This window comes from Daucus carota, chromosome 9 (assembly GCF_001625215.2).
Source record: "Daucus carota subsp. sativus chromosome 9, DH1 v3.0, whole genome shotgun sequence".
Lineage (NCBI taxonomy): Eukaryota > Viridiplantae > Streptophyta > Magnoliopsida > Apiales > Apiaceae > Daucus > Daucus carota.
The window spans coordinates 35,288,615-35,312,259 of NC_030389.2; the positions used below are offsets into that span (position 1 = coordinate 35,288,615).

The 23,645-nt window shown below is 32.6% G+C and overlaps 2 protein-coding genes and 1 long non-coding RNA gene across 3 annotated transcripts; all 3 read left to right on the forward strand.

Moving 5' to 3' along the window:
- Window positions 1–3,361, forward strand: LOC108200515 (uncharacterized). Its single transcript, XR_001802721.2, has 4 exons — window positions 1–195; window positions 1,259–1,369; window positions 1,448–1,514; window positions 2,911–3,361. It is a non-coding gene; the product is annotated as an uncharacterized LOC108200515 (long non-coding RNA).
- Window positions 3,362–6,957: 3,596 nt separating this feature from the next.
- On the forward strand, window positions 6,958–7,983 carry LOC108201512 (cytosolic sulfotransferase 5-like). The gene has a single exon (XM_017369797.2). It carries the CDS (start codon window positions 6,958–6,960, stop codon window positions 7,981–7,983), a length of 1,026 nt encoding a protein of 341 aa, XP_017225286.2.
- Window positions 7,984–9,363: 1,380 nt separating this feature from the next.
- LOC108200701 (cytosolic sulfotransferase 6-like) lies at window positions 9,364–11,290 on the forward strand. Its single transcript, XM_064084827.1, has one exon. The coding sequence runs from the start codon at window positions 10,178–10,180 to the stop codon at window positions 11,126–11,128; it is 951 nt and encodes a 316-aa protein (XP_063940897.1). The 5' UTR covers window positions 9,364–10,177; the 3' UTR covers window positions 11,129–11,290.
- The last annotated feature ends 12,355 nt before the right edge of the window (window positions 11,291–23,645 follow it).

A 23,645-nucleotide genomic window follows, 5' to 3' on the forward strand; every position in this document is an offset into this window, starting at 1 on the left:
AAGGCAGTGTACTTCACCTCACAAACACTCGGTCGAATGAAGAGACAGAAGGCTCGAGAGAGAGAGAGGGGGAGGGGAAGAGAGAGAGAGAGAAGGGTCTTTTGAGAGAGAGAGAGAGAGACCGAGGAAGAAGGCGAGGAAGAAGGCGAGGGAGAAGAAAGACCAAACGGATGGAAGAAAGTAATCGATACAGAGGTATTATCTTCCTCCCTTAACAACTTAAAGTGTATAATGGTTTAGATGTGTGTTTAACTTGAGTTTGTATATGTTTTGATTGAGTTTTGTACATGTGTGTAATCGATTATTTGTTGTTAATCAGGTCAAATATTTGATAAATGAAGGGTTTATGTTCTTAATTAGGTTTTGGGTTTGTTTAATTATGAGTTGGTAATTTAGGGGTTTTGTGTGTTTGTTAATTTAGGTGTTTCATTTTGTTTGTTTGCAAAGAGAATAGGTCTCCTAGAGGATTTATCATCGGACTCCTTTTGATTTTTTGTAGTTTTGCAGGTTTTATTTGATATGAATACTGTTAATTGATTTTTTTGGTTGTGGGAATTAAACCCAATAATGGCACAACGTAATTGGAAAATATTCTTCTGTTCGCGGGAATTGAACCTAACCCAATACTGCAGCAGGAGTATGGTGTGACACTAAGTTTGTTGTTTCTAGACCCAGGAACGGTAGATATCTGTTGTGACTAGTCCCAGGACAGGAAAAAATAAATGAAAGTTTTCTTTTATAAAACTCTCTGAGGCTTCCTAGTAAAATATCTTTTCAAAATTTGTTGGATGCAGATGTTTATGCTTCCTGTATTGATACATGATTATGTTAGAAACCATTGAAAATCTGACATGGTTCTGGAGCTAGACACAAGTGCCATTTTGATCATTTTTTGCTTGGCAAGTCTTCCCATTGTATAGTGACACTAATTCATGCGACTTCCGTTTCAAATTTTCGTTGAATTTGACCAGGGAATGATATAGAATCATGCTATATTGTATATACAACCCCAATTATTCATAGTATGTAGGTGTTAAAACTCCAGAATGCCACTTTAAGATCATGGGTGTTCTGTTATATGTTTGTATGGGGTTTATGTATAAAAAAACAGTAATATACCCAAGTAAAGGGTACTCTGACTTTAATGTTTTGCAAGTATCACCAGACTACTAAGTTCACTATTTCCTCCGTATTCCTTTCCAGTTTTGTGATTATATATTTATGCAGTTTTGTTTTTGTTTGTAACGTGCAAGATCAGTATGATAATATTACTCAGGATCAATTTGATAATATTACTCTTAAAGAAGGCCCTGGGATATTATTCAAAGCCTTGGCAGTGTTTGCGTTTAGAGAGATTAATTGATCAAAGGTACATAAAAGTTAAAATCAATTAATTATTGTTTTTACAGAATCATGCTGTAAATTATCTAATATAGGTTACTCTTAGATCGAAGTCGATCCCAAAGAAGGCGTCCGCTACGCGTTGTGGATGACACTAACAAGGGGAGTTCCAGGTGAGTGTTTTTCTCTGTTTAGGATGAATTTCTACAATTGTATACAGAGCAAACATGATCATGGATCCATGGATACCTATCTATTTAATTGAATGAAAATAACATATACTAGTAATCTAAATTTCCTGATCTACCAATGTTGTGTATACTCATATTTTCTTTATTCATAATATGTGATTTTTTTCAGTGGTTTTCACTGGTTTATAGAGCAAATAACTTAGATATTTAATCAACTAATGTTTTCCTAATTGCAAGCTCAAACTTCTGGCCAAGTTTAACAAAATTTTACATGTGGTTTTATATCTGAATTACATCTAGTTATATCTGAATTTTTCACTTTGCGATCTCTTAATTTTCAATTCTTTGCCAATCCTCTATCGACACAACTGCTATTTTTTACTTATTGCATTCCCACTTATCATGGTTCCTCTATATGTATAAGCTGCTGGGCCATCAGGTCAAGTGATTATTATAGCAAAAGAGTTGACAAGCAAGGAGAGTATGATTCAAAAAGATTTCTTGTTAGAACTACAGAATTTGGCTAGCTTGTACCCACAAATTAAAATTATCTTCATATTTATAACAGTTCGGCTTTAATATGCAAGGATCCCTAGTATATACCCAAACTTTATGAAGTACTAATCCCATTTTCACAAAATGAGATAAGTTGTGCCTTTTTTAGATACGATAAAACTCCTCTGTCCTTACTTCCACTTTCATTGTGCACAACCTGCATTGAAACGAGACAAATTATATCTGCCTGACACCCAAAAGCTGTATATACTTTATAACTGATATGATTTTTTTTGACAAGATATAGTACAAGTACCTTATCAATGATCCCATATTCAAGTGCTTCACTAGGACTAAAATACTTTGGACACCTAATGTCCTCTTCTATCTGCTCTCATGATTTTCCTATATGCTTTGTATAGAGATTTACCTTCTAGTTTAATAAAAAAAAAAAAGTTTAGATCAACAATAAAATCCACATCCTGTTTTTGCTGCTAGCTAGATAAACAGGAAAGCCTGAGCACAAACAACTAGCAAATCAATCCTCTACTGTGATTATGTTCTCAATCCTCTACTGTAAAACTTGCATACTTAACAAGATGAATGAGAAATAAATCTTTCTATAGAATCATAACTCACATCTTACACTAATATTACCTGCTTGATCATTATTATTAACGAAGGTAGGGTCGGACAATAACCTTTATTGATATGTTAATTTTGATATCTTTATTTGTCTATATATTATAATATAAAATTAAAATCAGTTAATTGATTATAATGGTGTTGTCCTCTAAAACAAGGTAGTTGACACTTTTATTTATTTGTTTTTCTTACTATTTTAAGGGATATATGACATGATTATATACTTATCGATGTACAGGATATCAACGGACTTGGAGATCTCTAAGAAAGCTTCTCATATGGAGGATAAAGTTAAAAAAACCGAAGACAATCCTCAGACATTTGGATGAGAAAGAATCTATCACTACATATTAATGTTGAAGAACTATATGCTAGTGGTCAGAATTAAGATGAGTCGAATGCCGATAGCGATGCAGCTGATTATTCATGATCAGTAGTACTATGTTCTAGATTTTGCTCAATTAATTTTGATGTCCAAAATTTGATGTACTTAACCTATTTTGGTCTATTTCCATTAGTGTTCAACTCAGAATTGTTTTCTTGTTCAGTAAACATGGTATTGATCTTGGCTGTGGTTGCCTAGCAATGATCATACTTGTGATTGGTAACAGTCTTAGTATTGTTTTTGAGATTTGTTGGTGTTCAACATTTAATGGTGGATTAATATATTTTTGGAATGTTCATGTCAATTTTTTTTATTCATACTGTTGCAATATATGATTATAATGTTGCCTTAGAAGTTGCTTTTGCTATTGTAAATCATTAAAATAACAATGCGTTAGGACCAAAATTTGTTGCAACAGGTGCTATATGGCAATGTTTAAATCAAAAAAAAGTGTTGCAAATTTTGTTGCAATAAAAGAACAAACTAAAGCAATGATTTAAATAGCATTGCTATAGAGGAAAAGTTGTTGCAATATGTGGCTCTGGCAATGATTTAAATTGGTTGCAATACATATGTTAATTCATTGCAAAAAGGGCCCTATGGCAACGGGGGCAAAGTTAACGGTCGATTTTTTGAAAATCATTGCAATAGCGTCTATTGCAATGATTTTTTATAATATAGCAACTATTTTCAGGGGTTGCTAAATGCAATCTATGGTATAGAGACTTACCAATGACTTCTCGGTTATATGATATCTTGCTCGATCTCTTTATAGAAGATTGAGGGTTCAAGAATGCTTGAGTGCAAATAATTAGTAACAAAATAAACACATGGACTTGTCCGGTAACAAAAAGCTAGATTAATTATTTAGTATGATATAAGTGTCATATATTTGTTTTTTTTTTGACACAAGTGTCATATTTGTTTATTTCCTTGTAAACTAAAGAAATGTCATCCCTTTAATAATTCTTTATGTTTCTAATTCTAATAAGTTCTGATGTGCAATAATAGGAAAATGGTTTATAGTAAACTTCACACTTCTATTTCTAAAAAGTTCTCATATGCCTTGACATCTACGTTGTGTTTGGTTGGGGTGAATGATTCCGGAAGGAATTGAATGAAAAATGAACTATCTTATGGACAATTTTTAAGAAATTTCATTCATTCCTCCATTCCATTCCTTAGATCATGGGTTAGATATCACACCTTCAATTTTAGATGGAATGCTCCATTCTCTCCTATCATCAATTTTTTCTCAAATCTCATCATAGCAATTTTGCGCTCTCTCAAATTTTTTTCAAAACTCTCTTCTTATCTCTATTAGTTTCAAGTATTTTTACTAATTCCATTCCATTCTCCCCAACCAAACACAACATTAAATGTTTCAAAAGATATAATTAAGACAAAAATCCAATGTCATCTTATTTTTTAAATTTCTGTTTAATTTGATTACCGCAAAAGAAAGATGGAAGGAAAGATAAAAAATTGGCTTGTCAAAAAGGAGAGAATCCAAGAACCATGATCAATTATTAAATCGATACACTAGCCGATAAATAAATAAATAAATAAGATTCCAAGAACCAGCAATTCTCTTATCAAAATGACAAAAAATCTGAATTGTGATTCCACTGTAGTATGATATTAAAAAAATAAATAACCAAAACTTTAACTTCTCGGACATTCTTGCTCTCTTCATAACAGTGGCATTAGTTAACAAACTTAACAAGGACTCTAGCAGTAACAAAGACTCTAGACTCTAGTAGTCTATTATGGAGCCAAGATCAGCTCATTCCTTTTCTCGAGTCTATTATGACTCTAGTTGCAATTCTTCGGATAGGAGCACTAGGATTTTCGCAACTCATATTCCAGTTCTTAATCTCCCAAAATCCATAGCAGACACCTCTAGATCATCAAACTGCAAAGTAGTTTACTTGGGCACCAGATCTATGACACCAGAATCAGAGTTCTGGGGCTGGTCTTATTATCACACGCTGTTAGATTTTTCATTAGATATGGGGAAAGGAGATTGAAATAGTATCGCATGACTTGAATTAATCATTTACTATCTCTACTCTCCAAAATCAAACCATTGATGAAGAATTCACCCAAGTAATAATGTCATGTGATCATTATTTGCAATCTTTTTCGGTTTGAGCCAAAAAGAGAAACGGAATCCAAGAAGTTGCATTATACACAATACATTATGGTCCATTCTACTTCTAGTCCTCTACAAGTCAATCAACCGTGAATCCACCCCCCGGTAAATCCTTATCATCCTTTGCTGAATGAAACTGCACATCAGTTCATTCCTTTTCTCAGACGACTTTAGCCCTCAGAATATGACTCGGGTTGCAACTCATCGCACAGCAGCACTGAATGTTTGCAACTCATATTCAGTACTTAGCCTACCAATATTCATAATGGACAACTCTAGCTTGTAAAACTCCAAAATAGTTTACTTGTGCTGGGACATTAAAGACAACTTTGTTTTGCTCTTTCACTTTGACAACAAGGCCAATTGGCGACTCTCCCCCATTTTGTTAGAAGAGGCCTCGTTTTAACTGAGGCGTCTTGCACAATTTCTTTCGAAACCATCCTCCCAAGCAGAATAAAATTCATGTTTTATTGACCAAATCATTAGTTCGTGCAGTTTTGCACAAAACATTCCGAGCATGGTTTTAGCAATGGTGCATTTTTCAAGAATGGTGTGTTCGGAGAATGGAAAAATTGCTTAACTGCAGATATGGCTTCTAGGTTGGATCAGATTACCGAGGAAAATTTTCGTGGTACAGGGTTATATCTCTGATAATCATCAGTATGCTTATCAATAAATTAATAATTTCAAGTGTTTCTTCCATCTTTTTATTCAGAATAATTGTTTTCTGTTTGTGTCTGTGTTTTTTGTTTGTTTATCTGAAACTATATTTGAATCAATGTAACACAGCCTTCCCTTGATCAAACCATATATTGAAATAGCGATTTATGGACTGATCATATATATTAGTCATGATATATAAGTGTCATGTTTGTTTGATGGGATTATAATCCTCGTCTTATTACCTTATTTATCTTGAATGTACGGAATTATTGTCCCATTCATTCATATACTATTCATTGTTTCATTTCATTTCCATGGAATTATAATAGCTTGTAATTCCCAGAAATAAATAAAGAAAGTGCTTATGATATTACATTCCAAAGCAGAGCATCTCTGTTTTCTGGCCGTTGGATAAATATCTGGCGGCCAGGATTATAACATTCTTTCTAAAATGTTCAGAGCTTTTTAAGCGTCGGATGACCCGTCCAACGCTTTTTAACCGCTGGACGTGGTGATTTTCCCCGTCCAGCAGTTAAAAAGTGCTGGATGTATTAAAGAGGTGTTATAATCCTAGCTGCTGGATGAGGCCACTGGATATTTATCCAACGGCCAGAAAATCATGTGCAAGTTAACAGGTCCAGGACCCCTCTGTTCCCCATATAGCATTCAAATCAATACCAAGATAATAAAGAATCTGGTACTTTACGTTGTTTGTGGCTCATACTACATCTTTGCCAACAGCTGTTTTTGTCTCGTTAGGTTATTGATTGCCTTGGCATTAATTATTTCACCTACAAGTCCGATGAAAGACATTTCAGGCACGAGTTTTTTTTTTTTGAGAGGGCATTGCATGCAAATTTGGTTGTCTATCAATGCTGAATTTATATTATTGTCAGGAGAGGCTTAATATAAATTCAGCACTTCCATTCCTAACTGGATTATTAGAAATTAGAAGATAAAACAAAAGCTTAAATTGATAGTTTTCTGCAAATTTAAGAATATATATATCAGTAGTGGGGAAATCAGTTTCTGTACTCTGTAATATTATTTACTACTGTTTGTTTCTCTGCGCACAACATATGATGGAGCCAAGACCAGCACCACCTCTTCAGGACGTTGACAACCAAGAACTTAAGAAGTTGCTTTCATCTTTGCCAAAAGAGAGAGGTATTATATCATCCGACACATATCAGTACCAAGGATTCTGGTACCCTCCTCACGCTCTGCAGGGAATCATCAATTGTCAAGAAGAATTTCAACCCCGTGAAAATGATATCTTCCTTGTTACACCCCCAAAATCCGGCACCACCTGGCTTAAAGCCATCCTTTATGCATTGGTGAACCGCGAAGCCCACCCTCCTCAGGATCCTCACCATCCTCTACTTAGTAAAACTCCCCATCAGCTTGTTCCTTTTCTCGAACTTCTCCATCCCTCTGAGTACGTCTCCGTTTGCAACTCCTCAGACAGTAGCACTAGGATCTTGGCAACTCATGTTCCATTAGGTACCCTCCCAAAAGCCATAACCGGTGACTCTAGCTCTTTAAACTGCAAAATAGTCTACCTCTGCAGGGACACTAAAGACAATTTTGTTTCACTCTTTCACTTTGGCAACGATAGAATGAAAACCTCTCCCATCTCTTTGGAAGACGCCTTCGATTTGTACTGTAAGGGAATCAGTCCAGGTGGACCGATTTGGGATCAAATCTTGGGATATTGGAAAGAGAGCCAGAAAAACCCACATAAGGTGCTCTTTATGAGGTACGAAGAGATGAAAGATGAGCCTTATTTACAGCTGAGGCGTCTAGCAAATTTTCTTGGGATCCCATTTTTCCCGGAGGAAGAAAATTCAGGTTTGGTTGATCAAATCATAAGTATATGTAGTTTTGAGAGCATGACCAAGGTGGATGTTAATAAGACGGGAACCTTTGTGGATGGATCTAACAATAGTTCATTTTTCCGGAAAGGTGTGGTCGGAGATTGGAAAAATTGTTTAACTGCTGATATGGCTTCTAGGTTGGATCAGATTACAGAAGAAAAATTCCGTGGTTCCGGTTTGTCTCTCTCTAATATATCATCACCATGTTCGCCGTCTCCCTGTAAACCCTAATGAGAGTCGACCGTCTATTTCTCTCATTTTTCTTCTCACCCGCTGCCTCCCCTCCGCCTCTACCTTCATACACTCGATCTAAATAAAGAGATCTTATTCTCCTCTCTCTTGTTTTTCTTGTTTTTCTTGTTTTTCCTTTCATATATTCAATAATCTTCATCTTTTGGGTGAGATTTTTGATTCTTGCATCCATCTTTGTGGGTGTTTTATGTCCTTCTTTTCGGAGTGGTTTGTGTCTCTCCTTTTGGAGTGGTTGGTGTGTTTTAATATGTTTTGGTGTGTTCAGTTTTGTTATTTTGGTCCGTTGATAATGATTCAATTGGTGTATCGGGAGATTTGAGAAGCCAGCTTTGAATCTGAAACGGTAGTGATAATCGCAAAAACTCACCTTGCACAACGAAAGATTGTTCAATCTATCAGGACATCTGTATCTCCTGCCTCAGTTGGCGTAACTGACGGGCATGAACACGGGACTATCACCTGTTTTTTATGTGCGCAGGTCAATTGTGATGCTACTATTTTCAAGATTGTTGCTGTCTACTGGATTGTTCTGGAAACCATTGTAATCATTTTTATTGTCAAGAATATTTATATTCTGTTTGTTAAGCGATCTAAAAATAGAATGACTAGTTATTTAACTCATTTTATTTCCCAATCAGGTTGTATTATCAGTTTGGGGAACTGTCCTGACTGTGTTTGAGAGTTTTAATGAATGCATTTTGTTAAAAAAAAATAAATCACCATGTTCTGTGATTTCAACTGGTCTTTGTTTCCATGTTTCATGTTGTTCAGTAGTACTGTGTGTGAGACTCTGAGTTCTATCCATGTGTAATGTTGTTCATGTTTTATCTTTCAAATCTCATGACTATGTTGAGAAAAAGAGTATTAATAGTCTACCCTTTCCATAGAGAAAAATGACTCATATATCACAATTTCCACAAGCAATGTTCAAAATATCAGAGTTAGGGAATCATTTATTAAAGGCCGAATAATCTAGCGTTTTTATTTTTGGAATGAAATGCTACATCGTGTTGGGTTTAGTTCTAAAAAGCCTACAAAATGTAACACGATTTGGCGTTTTAGTATGAAACGCTACATGAAATAGCGTTTAGGATTTCAAAATGATAGACGATCTGGCGCTAAGAAGTGAAAGATGGATGAACGCTGCAAAATCTATCGTTTTGGATTGCAAAGTGATATTTGGCTCATCTTTCTCCGGTAGTGATATTTAGGACCTCATTTAATTTCTGAAAAAAATTGATAGATTGGGCCAACACCTCTTTCCATACCCAAGAGTCCGGCACCCTGTACTAATCTTGTCTGGTATAATAACAATACCAGAAAATCTCTAAATATATAACTGAGATCAGTGCAGACAGAAACAATTTTTGCAAGATAACATTCCCGGTATATTTACGGGTGTAGGCCCTGACAGTCACATTAACCAAGACTTGAGAACTTGCTTTCATCTTTGCCGAAAGAGAGAGGTATTGTATCATCCTACACATATCAGTTTCAAGGATTCTGGTACCCTCCTTACGCTTTGCAGGGAATTATCAATTGTCAAGAAGAATTTCAACCCCGTGAAAATGATATCTTCCTTGTTACATCCCTAAAATCCGGCACCACCTGGCTTAAAGCCATCATTTATGCATTGGTCAACCGCGACGCCCACCCTCCTCAGGATCCTCACGATCCTCTGCTTAGTAAAACTCCCCATCAGCTTGTTCCTTTTCTCGAATTTCTTCATCCCTCTGAGTATGACTCCCTTTGCAACTCCTCAGACAGCAGCAGTAGGATCTTTGCAACTCATATTTCATTAGGTACCCTCCCATAAAGACTCTGTTACTTTACGTTTTCTGCGGTTCATACTTCATCTCTGTTGTTTGTGGTTCATACTTCATCTCTGTCAACATCTGTTTTTGTCTTGTTAGGTTATTGGTTGCTTTGGCATTGATTATTTCACCTACAAGTCTGATGAAAGACATTTCAGGCACATTATATATTAGCTTAAAATGATAGTTTTCTGCAATATTGAGAAACACTTGATATATATTAGTAGTGAGGAAATCAGTTTCTGTACTCTGTAATTTAGCTGCCTCCTGTCGATGTAGGCAAGTTGCCGAACCTCGTTAATCTAGTTTACTGTTTCTGATATATTATTTACTGCTGTTTGTTTCTCTGCGCACCACATATGATGGAGCCAAGACCAGCACCGCCTCTTCAGGACGTCGACAACCAAGAACTTGAGAACTTGCTTTCATCTTTGCCGAAAGAGAGAGGTATTATCCCATCATACTCATATCAATACCAAGAATTCTGGTTTTCTGCTTTAACTTTGCAGGGAATTATCAATTGTCAAAAAGAATTTCAACCCCGTGAAAATGATATCTTCCTTGTTACATCCCCAAAATCCGGCACCACCTGGCTTAAAGCCATCATTTATGCATTGGTCAACCGCGAAGCCCACCCTCCTCAGGATCGTCACCATCCTTTGCTTAGTAAAACTCCCCATCAGCTTGTTCCTTTCCTCGAATTTCTTCATCCCTCTGAGTATGTGTCTGTTTGCAACTCCTCAGACAGTAGCAGTAGGATCTTTGCAACTCATATTTCATTAGGTACCCTCCCAAAAGCCATAACCGGCAGGGACATCAAAGACACCTTTGTTTCAATCTTCCACTTTGGCAACAAGAATAGTATGAGAACCTCTCCCATTTCTTTGGAAGACGCCTTTGATTTTTACTGTAAGGGAATCAGTTCAGCTGGTCCGATTTGGGATCAAATCTTGGGATATTGGAAAGAGAGCCAGAAAAACCCAAATAAGGTGCTCTTTATGAGGTACGAAGAGATGAAAGATGAGCCTTATTTACAGCTGAGGCGTCTAGCAAATTTTCTTGGGATCCCATTTTCCCCGGAGGAAGAAAATTCAGGTTTGATTGATCAAATCATAAGTATATGTAGTTTTAAGAGCATGACCAAGGTGGATGTTAATAAGACGGGAACCGTTGTGGATGGATTTAACAATAGTTCATTTTTACGGAAAGGTGTAGTCGGAGATTGGAAAAATTGTTTAACTGCTGATATGGCTTCTAGGTTGGATCAGATTACAGAGGAAAAATTCCGTGGTTCCGGTTTGTCTCTCTAATATATTTTCACTATGCTCCCGCCAAAATATATGCTAAAAATGTCTGTTGTGTGATTTCAACTGGTCTTGGTTTCCATGTTTCATGTTGTTCAGTGGTACTGTGTGCGAGTCTCTAAGTTCTATCCAAACATGTGTAATGTTGTTCATGTTATATATATAAAATCTTATGACTATTTTAAAGAAAAAGAGTGTTATTAGTCTCCCCTTTCAATAGAGAAAAAGGACACAAATACCACAATTTCCACAAGTAATGCTAAAACTGAAATATCACTTATTAACGCGGGATAATCCAGCGTTTTGATTTTTAGAAGAAAATGCTACATCATGTTGCGTTTAGGTCTGAAAAATCCTACAAAATGTATTATGGTTTGGTGTTTTAGTATGAAACGCTACATGAAATAGCTTTTAGGGCTTCAAAACACAAGACGATCTGGTGCTAAGAAATGAAAGATGGATGAACGTCGCGCGAACTATCATTTTGGATTGCAAAGTGATATTTGGGGGCATCTTTCTTTGGTAATAATATTTGGGACCTTATTTCCGGAAAAGAACTGATAGATTGGGCCAAAACCTCTTTCCATACCAAAGAGTCTGGCACCCTGGACTAATCTTGTCTGGTATAATAACACTACCAGAAAATCTCTAATTATATATCTGAGTTCAGTGCAGACTGAAATAATCTTTGCAAGATAACATTGCCGGTATATTTACTGCATCAAAGAGATGGAGATGTAATTACATGATGGAATAATCTGTTCACCAAGAGCTTATGCATGTATGTCAGAAACTATCAGGTAAATATATGAAGCATTATACTCACTTGTGAAGTTGTTAAAGGGTCTGACATTGGTGGAAACAAAGCATCTATGACATAAATTTGAATGATAAGCCCTATAACAAAAATGCCACTGTCACTCGGGTGACCCGGGTTCGATCCCTGGCAACGGCGTTTTTTCTTGTTTTGCCAATACAGCAATACCGGATCTCCAGCATTTTTTCTTGTTTTGCCAATACAACAGTAACAGGATCTTTGGCACATCCAAAAGTATTAACCGGATCTTTAGCACATACTTAAACTAGCGAACACAAGAAGTTTCAAGTACAAGAGACTGATAGGTTTGTTCTTGTTTTGCCATTACATACTTACAGCAATAACCGGAATACCGGATCTTTATCACATCTAAAAGTATACGGTAATTTGTAATGCTAAACTAGCAAACTAGCACGATTGATGTTGATGACATTTTTGACCATAAGGTTAGCTTTGTGTGGTCTCTGATTGGATCGCTAGGAAATTTGGAAATCATATGAGGTTTAATCCTAAGCGGAAGTCGAGAGAAATTCAACAACACCTAAATGAAGTCCCGCGGTGTGTTAATTTTGAAAACCATTGTTAATTAGCAAGAAAATCGCGTTGTCTTCAATTGAAGTTGATATTGCTAAACAATATAAGAGATTATATGATTATGGAGTTGAGGTGCTGGGATGAGTGTGCATATTTACAATTAATTTAATTTGATGGGTGTTAAGTGACTAATTTTCCAAAAACCTCAAGGTGTTAGGAGGAGGCTTGCCAGGATCATATTCTAACATTCCCCTCTCTCGAAAACCACGGGCGCCCATCTTTTGCGGCATAACATTGCCTTCATGTCCTTGATAAATTTTGAGAATATTGGGGGTTACAGGGAGTCGAAACAGCCCCCCTCACCAGAAAGCCCATTTATGGGTCGAGAGTGGATCACAGACGCCCATCTTTTGGGGCATAATATCGCCTTCGTGTCCTTAATAAATTTTGAGAATATTAATAAATTTTAAGAATATTGGGGGTCACAGGGAGTCGAACCCGAGTCTCCGGCAAGATTAAGCTCTGATACCATGTCAAGTGACCAATTCTCCTAAAATCTCAAGTTCAGGAGGAGGTCTTAATAGGATCATATTCTAACAATGGGTTTGTAATCTCTCTATAAACAATGAGAATATATAGATACTGAAAATAAAAAATATCTGATCAGATGAACCCATCATATGGTCGCGGAGAACCAATGCTTAAAATAGAACCATAGAACCACTAATATTCTGCTGCAGAATCCTATTTTTTTCATAGATTTTCAAGATCTAAATCTAAATACATGTTTTTTTTTACATCATTGTGTGTGTGTTCAAAAGTAAATTCAAAATATGATACATAAATAAAACATTTTTTCATGCGCAGTTCTACCGCAAAACCCTAACTAATACTAGAAATAAGCTAACGGTTCTAAGGGTTATGTGTCTAATGGTTCTACGTGGAACATGACCCACCCATCATAATATGAGTCTTATTTAATCCAGATCACTTGCTGAAAGCCTTAAAACACTGATGTGCACATATATATATATATATATATATATATATATATATATATATATATATATATATTGAAATTTAATAAAAAAAATTAGTTATATATATTGAAAGTTTTTGCCAATGATATTTTTAAAGATATGCAAGAATAACAAATTTTTAGTGAATTTCTAATTTATATATGTATATATATTTATTTATTTATTTATTTATTTATTTATAACACTTCCTTAAAATTCATTTTATTACTTATATCCTATCATGGGATTCAAATTGTGACTTCACGGTCTCTTACCAGCTTACGGTTTCCTATAGTACACTTAAATAAGTAAGTGTAGACTTGTGTTCACTTAGATGGAACAAAAGATAGTGAAAATAGAATGACTTTTGTACTACATTTAACCTCTCCATGGAGGACCTCTACATATTTTCTTTATTTATACTATCTCTGTCGGTAGGTGGCTTAAATTCTGCAACAACACTTTTCGACTGAAGTATCTATTCTTGACTGCATTTTTCGCCACAGCAGTTTCTCCGGCAGCAGTTTCATAAGTAGACACTAGCCACAAGAATGCCACACTTGAACAACCTTGTAGCTATTTTCTAAGGTTGCAGCGCCATACATGACGGATCTTGTCTCATCCACTGACGGATCTGGTCTCATCCACAATAAAACCAAAAGATTAACACATGTGAATTCCACTAGTTGGTCAGTATTAGAAGTACCGAAAAAATAAACTAGTTCCTGGTCCTCCCATGATTTCCACCGCTTCAAAGTTCAACAAATATTGAACACATTCCTACTATTTACACCAAAATGCATAAAAAATCTTTTACTCTGAGGTCATTTTCGGTCGTAGCCCTATTCGAACTTCACCTGGGGACCTAGCAACGGACGGGTTACAGCCCCTGATATAATTTAAAAAAAAAGTAAAAAAATAATAATTATATTTATGTATAAAAACTCGCAAAAATTAATTTAGCTCCTAACAAATTTGATGAATTTATTAATATTGAAATATTATAATGAGATTTCAAAATAAGGCATCTAGAAGAATGTTATTGTAAGACTTATTTTAATTTTTATATTATATAATATTAATGTATTAGTAATTTTTTCTCATTAATGATATTTTTAAGCACAAGTTAGCCGTCTCAGGGCAATTTGTATCTGCATGCCATATTGATCACTTTCTGTGCATGGACAACCCCCTGAAAACAAGTAACTTCTAAATATATAGAATAATGTGCATATATATATTGAAATTTAATAAAAAAAAAGTTAGTTATATATATTGAAAGTGTTTGCCAATGATATTTTTTAAAATATTCAAGAATAACAAATTTTTAGTGAATTTTTAATATATATATATATATATATATATATATATATTTGTCTATATAAATAAATAAATATATATATATATATAGGGATAGGATCAAATAAAAAAAAATTTAAGTTACAAACTTCACAAACTTTTTTTTGAATTTTTTTTTTGATCTTCCAAACTGTTAATACTTAGTTATAACAAGTATCTATGTTGAAAATTTTTGAAAAAACATCACAATTTTAAATATAACGCATTAGATAAATCGTGTATTCAACACATTTGTAACTGGAGTTCAACATTGAGTGTAGAACATTAATTATGTTGAATATATTTATAGAGATGCTTAAACTATACTTCTGGGGTTTGGGTAGGATTTAGAAAGATAAATATTGGTTAATAATCCCGTTTAACTTAGTTCATACATTAAAAAATTAGTTTATGTACTTCTCCAATACAATTTTAATCAATGTTCAACAATATTTTTAAAAAAAATGTTGAACTCAAGTTATATATGTGTTAAACAAAAAAAGTTTATAAGTTTGTACCAGAACCCTCCCCTATATATATATATATATATATATATATATATATATATATGGGCCTTCTCAGCGGGTAACCAATCAAAATAGTAGTACTGGATCATATGAACATGGCAGTTATACTTTTCATACCTGCTTTTCTACACGTGCACACATAACTGTTATCACTTGCTTTTCATATTTTATTGTGATCTTTTTTATGTTTATATTGTATAAATAGTTATGTATTTTATATATATTTTATTTTGTAAATATGTTATGTAAAGAGAGTATCTTAACATATAAAAATTTAATAAAATTAAAGTAATTATACATATCTTTAGTTAGTTTGTTAGAAATCATAATAAATTTATATGGAACTTACTTATACAATACTGAACATACAGAACATAATCTTATAATAAATTACAGCACATATATGTTTATTATTTTAATTACAGAACATACTTAAAGTACAGAACATAATACAGAACATTATATAAATTATAAAAATACGGAACATGTGTAAATACAAAACATAATTTTTTAATAAAATTACAGTAAAAATATATATGTTTGTTTATTAGTAAAAATGTTATATTATATATAATTTGGTTATAAAAATACAGAACATGCACAATTAAGGAACCTAATCTTGTTATTTTAATTACAGAACATATTTAAAGTACAGAACATAATACAGAACATTATATAAATTATAAAAATACGGAACATGTGTAAATATAGAACATAATCTTTTAATAAAATTACAGTGAAAATATATATATGTTTGTTTATTAGTAAAAATATTATATTATATATAATTTGGTTATAAAAATACAGAACTGCACAATTTAGGAATCTAATCTTTTAATAAAATTATAGTAATTTTATATATTTATTTTAATTAAAAAACATAAGAATTTAATTATAAATTATTGATATACATAATAATTTTACAAAAAATAAAACAATTATTAAACAAGAGAATAAAAATAATATAATGTATAAAAAATAAAATTTTTAAAATTATCTCATACACAAAACAATAATTACAAAATTGTATTCATAAACCTAAAATAAAAAAATTTTATGCACAAGCACGTGTCTTGCCCCATGTTCTGTTCAGTTATTGTCCGTGGGTGTCGTAAAGAAACAATAGGGTATACTGTACCATCCACATCAATGATCGAAGGGTTGAGCGTGAGTTACTAAGTTACCCGTATAAAATGAGTTACTCATTGAAACACACCCTATATATATATTATATATATATATATACATACATATATATATAGGGTTAATTATCAAACTCATCACTGAAGTGAACAAACGGTATCAACTCCATCACTGATCTCCACGGGGTCTCAAGTTGCTCACTAAACTCACTTAATGGTATCAAACTCATCACTGCCGTTAAAAAAAAGTAACGGAGGTTAGACGGAGTGACAGATTGGCGGGTGAGGTGTCACATTAATAAAAAAGACCGAAGAAAAACAAATGAAAGAAAATAAAAAAAAGTAGAAAATAGAAATGCCACATAATTTGAAGTTTATATGGAAATAAACCATGCAAACTTTTTATTAAATTGATTGTAGGATATAATTATCTAAATAAACGTATCGAACTAAATTTTAATATATAATTAACTAAACAATTAAGATTAACTTTTATGTTTTTTATTAGATTATAATTATTTTTGAATAATATTGAAATGTTTTCTCTTTTAATAAATTTTACTTATGTGAATATTATTGTTGGCAAAAAAATATTTTCAAATTTTTTCATATCACCAACTTTTTTAAAATTTTAAGAAAAATCTAGAGATAGAATATAAAGAAATTCATTTCGATTTTTAACACTTCTATTTCTTTTGGAGTTTCTTGTAAAAAACAAAAACATGAAAATAAATATATGTAAATTTAATATATGAAGCAACACACATTGTCCAAATCTTCAAAAACGACACATAATGTTTAAACATATTTTTTTGCCAACAATAATATTCACATAAATAAAATTTATTAAAAGAGAAAACATTTCAATATTATTCAAAAATAATTATAATCTAATAAAAAACATAAAAGTTAATATTAATTGTTTAGTTAATTATATATTAAAATTTAGTTCCATACATTTATTTAGATAATTATATCCTAAAATCAATTTAATAAAAAATTTGCATACTTTATTTTCATACAAACTTCAAATTATGTGGCATTTCTATTTTCTACTTTTTTTTATTTTCTTTCATTTGTTTTTCTTCAGTCTTTTTTATTAATGTGCCACGTCAACCGCCAATCTGTCACTCCGTCTAACCTCCGTTACTTTTTTTAACGGCAGTGATGAGTTTGATACCATTAAGCGAGTTTAGTGAGCAACTTGAGACCCCGTAGAGATCAGTGATGAAGTTGATACCATTTTTCCACTTCAGTTATGAGTTTGATAATTAACCCTATATATATATATAAAATTTATACTTTCAATATTCCAAAATAAAAATAAGTATATTATGTAAATGGGAACTTGATGAGTCGATCCACCTACATGACAGCTCGTGCCATAAGGTGTTGGGTTAAGTCCCGCAACGAGCGCAACCCTCGTGTTTAGTTATCATCATTGAGTTTGGAATCAGCCTCAACAGACTATCGAGCTATTACTTTCAAACCACTCTCTGTATCTATAGATAGAACTCTCTTTATCTATAGATAGAGAGAGATCCGCTGCTTGAGCAACCCGACTAAGAGAAGATAAGATTGATTATACGCAAGAACAAATAAACTAAGAAAAAAAGAAGAAGAGAACATTGAAATCGATTTTCATTGACCAATCAGAACTATCTCCTAGAATCTATAATTGCCTTAAAAGGTCCAATATATTTCATTTATTTAGAAAAATGTTCTGATAACACTGCGAAGCGCGGTTTATAAACTACTTCTCAAAGTGATTTAAAATACTATGATAAAAGTAATACGGCGGAGCATAATCTAGAATCATAATGCTAAATGTGGCCACATGGCGTTAGAATAACAAAACTAGTTTGTAACAATAGTTGGAAATGTTTTGGTAAAAGATCTACAATTCAAAGACCTTTTATCGATGAAGTTATAAGCGTTCATGTGTATATTGACAACTAATTGTCTGGTCCATTAACCTTTTATAAAAAGAAACAACTTGTTCATATATGGTCGCAATAATGCATATGTACAGAGTATTTTATTTTCTGAACAATATTGATAATTAGCGGATAGTTAGCTGAACTTGCTGATCATTTATAGTATTCCATCTTTCTAACAACCTTTTATCCGGACAACTCCCATTAGTCTCTGATCATTAAATTAAACAAACTAAAAAAAGACTAGGGTATATTTAAATAATGTATCAGCGCAGAACAAAGAAGACCAGTTTTATGAATTAGAGGGGAGAAAAACAAAGGCCACACTATAAAAAAAGCGGCTATTTTCGACCGGACGTTAATTTCGACCGTTAACGGTCGAGATCAAATCGGTCGAAATAACCGGTCGAAATTAATATATTCGATCGCACCCGGTCGAAATTATATTAACAGGTCGAAAATAACCCTCTAGATTTTTCCCACCCATGCACTTGGTCGAAAATAATTGTCGATGGAAAATATCTATGTGGCGGGAAAATGACTAATTTCGACCGTATATATACAGTCGAAATTAGTCATTTTCGACCAGAATTGGACGATAAAAAATGACCGCTTTTCCTGTAGTGCCAACTCCATCTCTAACAACCCTATAGTTATAGAGAAACTTCTTTGAGGGAAAGCAGATGCATTTTACATTAGCTTAATTTACTACATCTTATTTCATTCACTTTTAAGAAATGCAATATCAGAACAAGTGAGCAGAGAAACTTTGATATGTTCTCGTTAAATTTGTCAGCATTATATGGCCTTGGACATTTTTGTAGTAACATGTTATGTACCATTCTCCAGCTCCTTCAATTTTCTACCATGTAAATTAGTTCTAAGCAAAAACACATCCAACTATGTTAACCAAACATGCATGTCAGTCACTTTCAATCCAGCTATTTTATGGTAGGTGATTACTAATTTAGTAGTACAGAAAGAGTTATTTTCTGCTGGCCTGCTGACCATTTCGTCCATCACAAAAAGTCAATGCACACATGCATTTAGTATACTATTAGGGGTCGTTTGGTTCGAGTTCCACTGGTATAAGGTAAGTGTTTTGTTCATTCCAAACCCATATAAAATCTATTCCTCAAACCCACAAGATATATATGAGATTTTCATACCCAAAAAGGGAGGTGGGTATGAAACATGGGTTTCAGGAATCAATTTTTATTTATTTATTTTCATTACTATTTATATCATTTCAAAGATATATATATAAATAATAATTTAATGATATTTAAATTAATTACAATTAATAACTCATAAATATTATAATTCAACCATATTTATTCCACCACTCAACCAAACAGCTGATATCAGAAATAATATCTTAAACCCATATCAGCTTAACCCGATTCTTCGTTCCAACCCTTTACCCTCTCTCCAACCAAACGACCCCTTAAACAGTTGCATTGTACAGAGTATTTGATATAGATGAATGGAACACAAAGAATAGACATATCCCAGAATGAAAAAAGGCAGTTGTATCCATCACATGTGACAAAAGCAAATGTCACCACCATCTTAACGACAGGAGTTTAGCCATTTTAACAAGTTACATCCAGCAGCGTAGAAATCGGAAATCATGTCTAATCGTTAATATTCATGATTAATCAAAAATTGGAATTAATCGGAATAAAAATTGGATATATTTTAATATTAAAATATGATTTAATATATATTTATTATTATTAGTTATTTATTAACAAATATATATTTACTCTATTATAAATTCTGTAATTGTTCATGCTTAAATAAATATATTATTTTAATTTTAATAAATTATCACATATACTCCCATTAAGAATAATTTATAAGGATTATTAATCAGATTTCAAAAATCAATTCGACCATCCACATTGTAGAGAGGATTAATCAAGGATTAATCGGTTAAATACTTAAATCGAACTTGCTTAATTCAGTTCGATTAAATAACAATAATATTATATTCTGTAGTTATTCTACCCACACCATTATAAGAGCTCCATGAGAGAATAATCTACAAATCGGGCATGTGGTTAGAAGTTAAGATTCTCAACTTCTTACAATGCTTCTACTTATTTACACAAACAGGTCAAGAAAAACAGAAGCTAAACAAACAGGCCCGATCATCTTTCTTTAGCATTGGTATCTAATTTGTGACTCCCAGCTTTGAAACTGTATGCTGCCGGTCATTTAATATTCCCTCTGTCTTTTAATATTTGACGCTTTAACTTTGGACACGTACTTTTAAGTGCTTTGACCGATTAATTAAAAATATTATTTTTTTAATTTTTTTTTTGAATAAAAATATATAATCAAAATTTTATTTCAAAAAAAAACAATCAATCAAAAAAATAATTTTTACTATCCGGTCAACTCACCTAAAGATGTGTGCCAAAAGTCAAAACATCAAATAATAAAAAACAGAGGGAGCAATTATTAGTGAGATGAGACTTTAAATTATTACGCACTTGCAAAACATAATTTTAGGATTATGAAATGTTAGCTACATGTAGACTGTGTTCACTTTGATGGAATAAAATGAGTGGAAAATAAAATGAAAAATTATATTGAAATTAATTTTATGAAGAAAGAAGAACACTACAAGAAAAATGGCTAAAAGCTACCGTCGAAATTGAGCTTTTACATAAAAGTTGATGTATATGGTCGTCTTTAATTAAAAACGACCGCGCATAATTGGTAGTTTTGAAGATGGTCGCTTTTAATGATTTCGGTGGCTTTTATATGAAAGTCACCGCTTTGCTAATCGGTTTTGCTATAATTAAATTCCTTTCTGTCACTTTAATTTTTTGGCCAAATTTTGAATTCCCCCGCTTACAAATAAAAAATGATCATAATTCTCTTTGGTCGCTTTTATATGGTTGTTTCTAACAAAAATCAAAATATTTTTGTTACTACCCCTGCTTATTGCAAACAGATCAATGAATCATTCAACCATGAAAATAATCAACATAATTTAATTACTGGGAGAGGAGTGTGAACAAAATACAAATTAATAAACATAAAAAGAAGAAAGAAGCATTCGTAAATCCGTAAATAATTCACGATAATACATAATCTAAGTTCCAATCTTTGTTCCAACTACAATACCATGTACCAAAATATTAGGGTGAGCTGCCTATACATAATGCCATTGCAACCAAAGACAATATCATATCTAGACTATGATAGCAGGCCATTCTACAAGGTGTCCAAATATTCTAATAAATTATCAATTAATTATATATTAATCTATACAAACACATTTAAATAAATCACCAAATATACAATAAATAAACAATAATTATTACATTTATATTATTAGTGCTACTTATTTTCAATAAATGTAATTCAAAATGATTGTTGTTAACATATTTAATATATTATATCTATAAAAATTCTCTTCTTGAAAAGTTAGCAACTAATATTTAGAATGTCATTTAAACATAATCATTTAATTTGCAATTATAAAATAAATAAAGATTAATTTAGGAAAATTAATTATGAAAAATGACTTACTTGCTTTGAAATTAGTAGATAAGAACAAATATTTAGCATGCCATTTTAACATAATCATGTAATTTACAATTATACAAGAAATATATAATAAATTAGATAGCAACAAATATTTAGTATGTCATTTTAACAATATAATGTAATTTACAATTATACAAAAAATATATAATAAATTATGAGAAATGATACTTACTTGCTTTGAAATTAGTAGATGTGTGAGCTTGAAGGAAGGAGAGAAAATGGTGGAATATGTTATGTGGGAGAGATGAGGGGAAATGAAGTGGGCACAAACCAACGGCAGTGGATAAGAAATATTTTTGAACAAAAGGGACCGCGCTAAAGGTGGTCACTTTTACATTCCACTGAAACCGGTCGCTTTTGTATTCCACCGAGCCCGGTCGCTTTTGTTTCAACATTTTTCACCTCCGTGAACATGAATTTTCCCGCCTGTACATTAAAAAAAGAAAAGCGATCGCAGAACACTGTTGGTCGCTTTTGTATTTAAAAGTGACCAATAAAAAGCCACCATTTGCAAAAGCTACCAATTAAATACGACCACCATTAAAAGCCACCGTTATTAGTCGCTTTTGCTAGTCAGAAAATCAAAGTTTGAAATTATATTAAAAGCTACCTATTTCGGTGGTTTTTATTCGTGGTTGCTTTTATTTGGTCGCCTCTAGCCAATTTTCTTGTAGTGGAAAATATGAGATAATAGTGACTAAATATAAAAGAGTTTATATTTCTTGTGATAAGGATTCTAAAGAAACATTACGTAGAAATGGAATGAGCATTCCTTCCAAACAGGTGGTTTATAATTCTAGTTAAAATAGTAGAAACGAAATGATTGAAGGAATAAACATTATAGACATTTTCTCCAATCAACACTATGTTAGAGTACAAAATTCATTCCATTTTTCGTGTCTTCCATTCCATCCAAGTAAACACAACATCATGTTAGAGTACAAAATTCATTCCATTTTGGCTATCTTCCATTCCATCAAAGTGAACACAACCCTACAGTTAGTCATTTAAGTGTACTATAGGAAACCGTATAGAAAATGCATTCTTGTGAGACAATAAGAGTTGTTAGCATAAGAGGTGATCACATGGATGGGAAGATGCTACAAACAACTGGTGGATTGTTATGTCAATTTTGTCTAACAACTATATTGAAATATAAGCTTCCAGTACAGCTAGCAGATCATATTATCTTCATATTTTGGCCTTACTGTTAGAGTAATATTTATTATACTTATATACACTACACCAATTCTGGCCAATTACGACGGATATCTTACGACGGAAAAGGCGGAGCGCAAAACTTACGACGGAATACCAACATTCGTCGTATTTTCTCATCAATACTTACGACGTAACAACCTTCCGTCGCATGTTTTGCTAGAATTCAGGCGCGCTCTAATAAAAAATAATAAATATTTTTCCCGCGAAAAAACCGTCGTAATTTAACTGTCGTAAGTTAACATATCTACCTAAATAAAGTCAAAAAATAAAAGAAAATAAAGTATTTTCTTTTCCGTCGTAAATACGCCGTCGTAAGTTCATATAATTATATAATTATATCTGTTTTAAAAATGAAAAATAAATGGAAATTATAAATTTTAATTGTTCGTCGTAATTTAACCGTCGTAAATTAACATATCTA

Bases quoted from the DNA above. Each gene is read 5' to 3' on its own strand.
- LOC108201512 (XM_017369797.2), top strand. From the start codon at position 6,958: ATGGAGCCAAGACCAGCACCACCTCTTCAGGACGTTGACAACCAAGAA.
- LOC108200701 (XM_064084827.1), top strand. From the start codon at position 10,178: ATGATGGAGCCAAGACCAGCACCGCCTCTTCAGGACGTCGACAACCAA.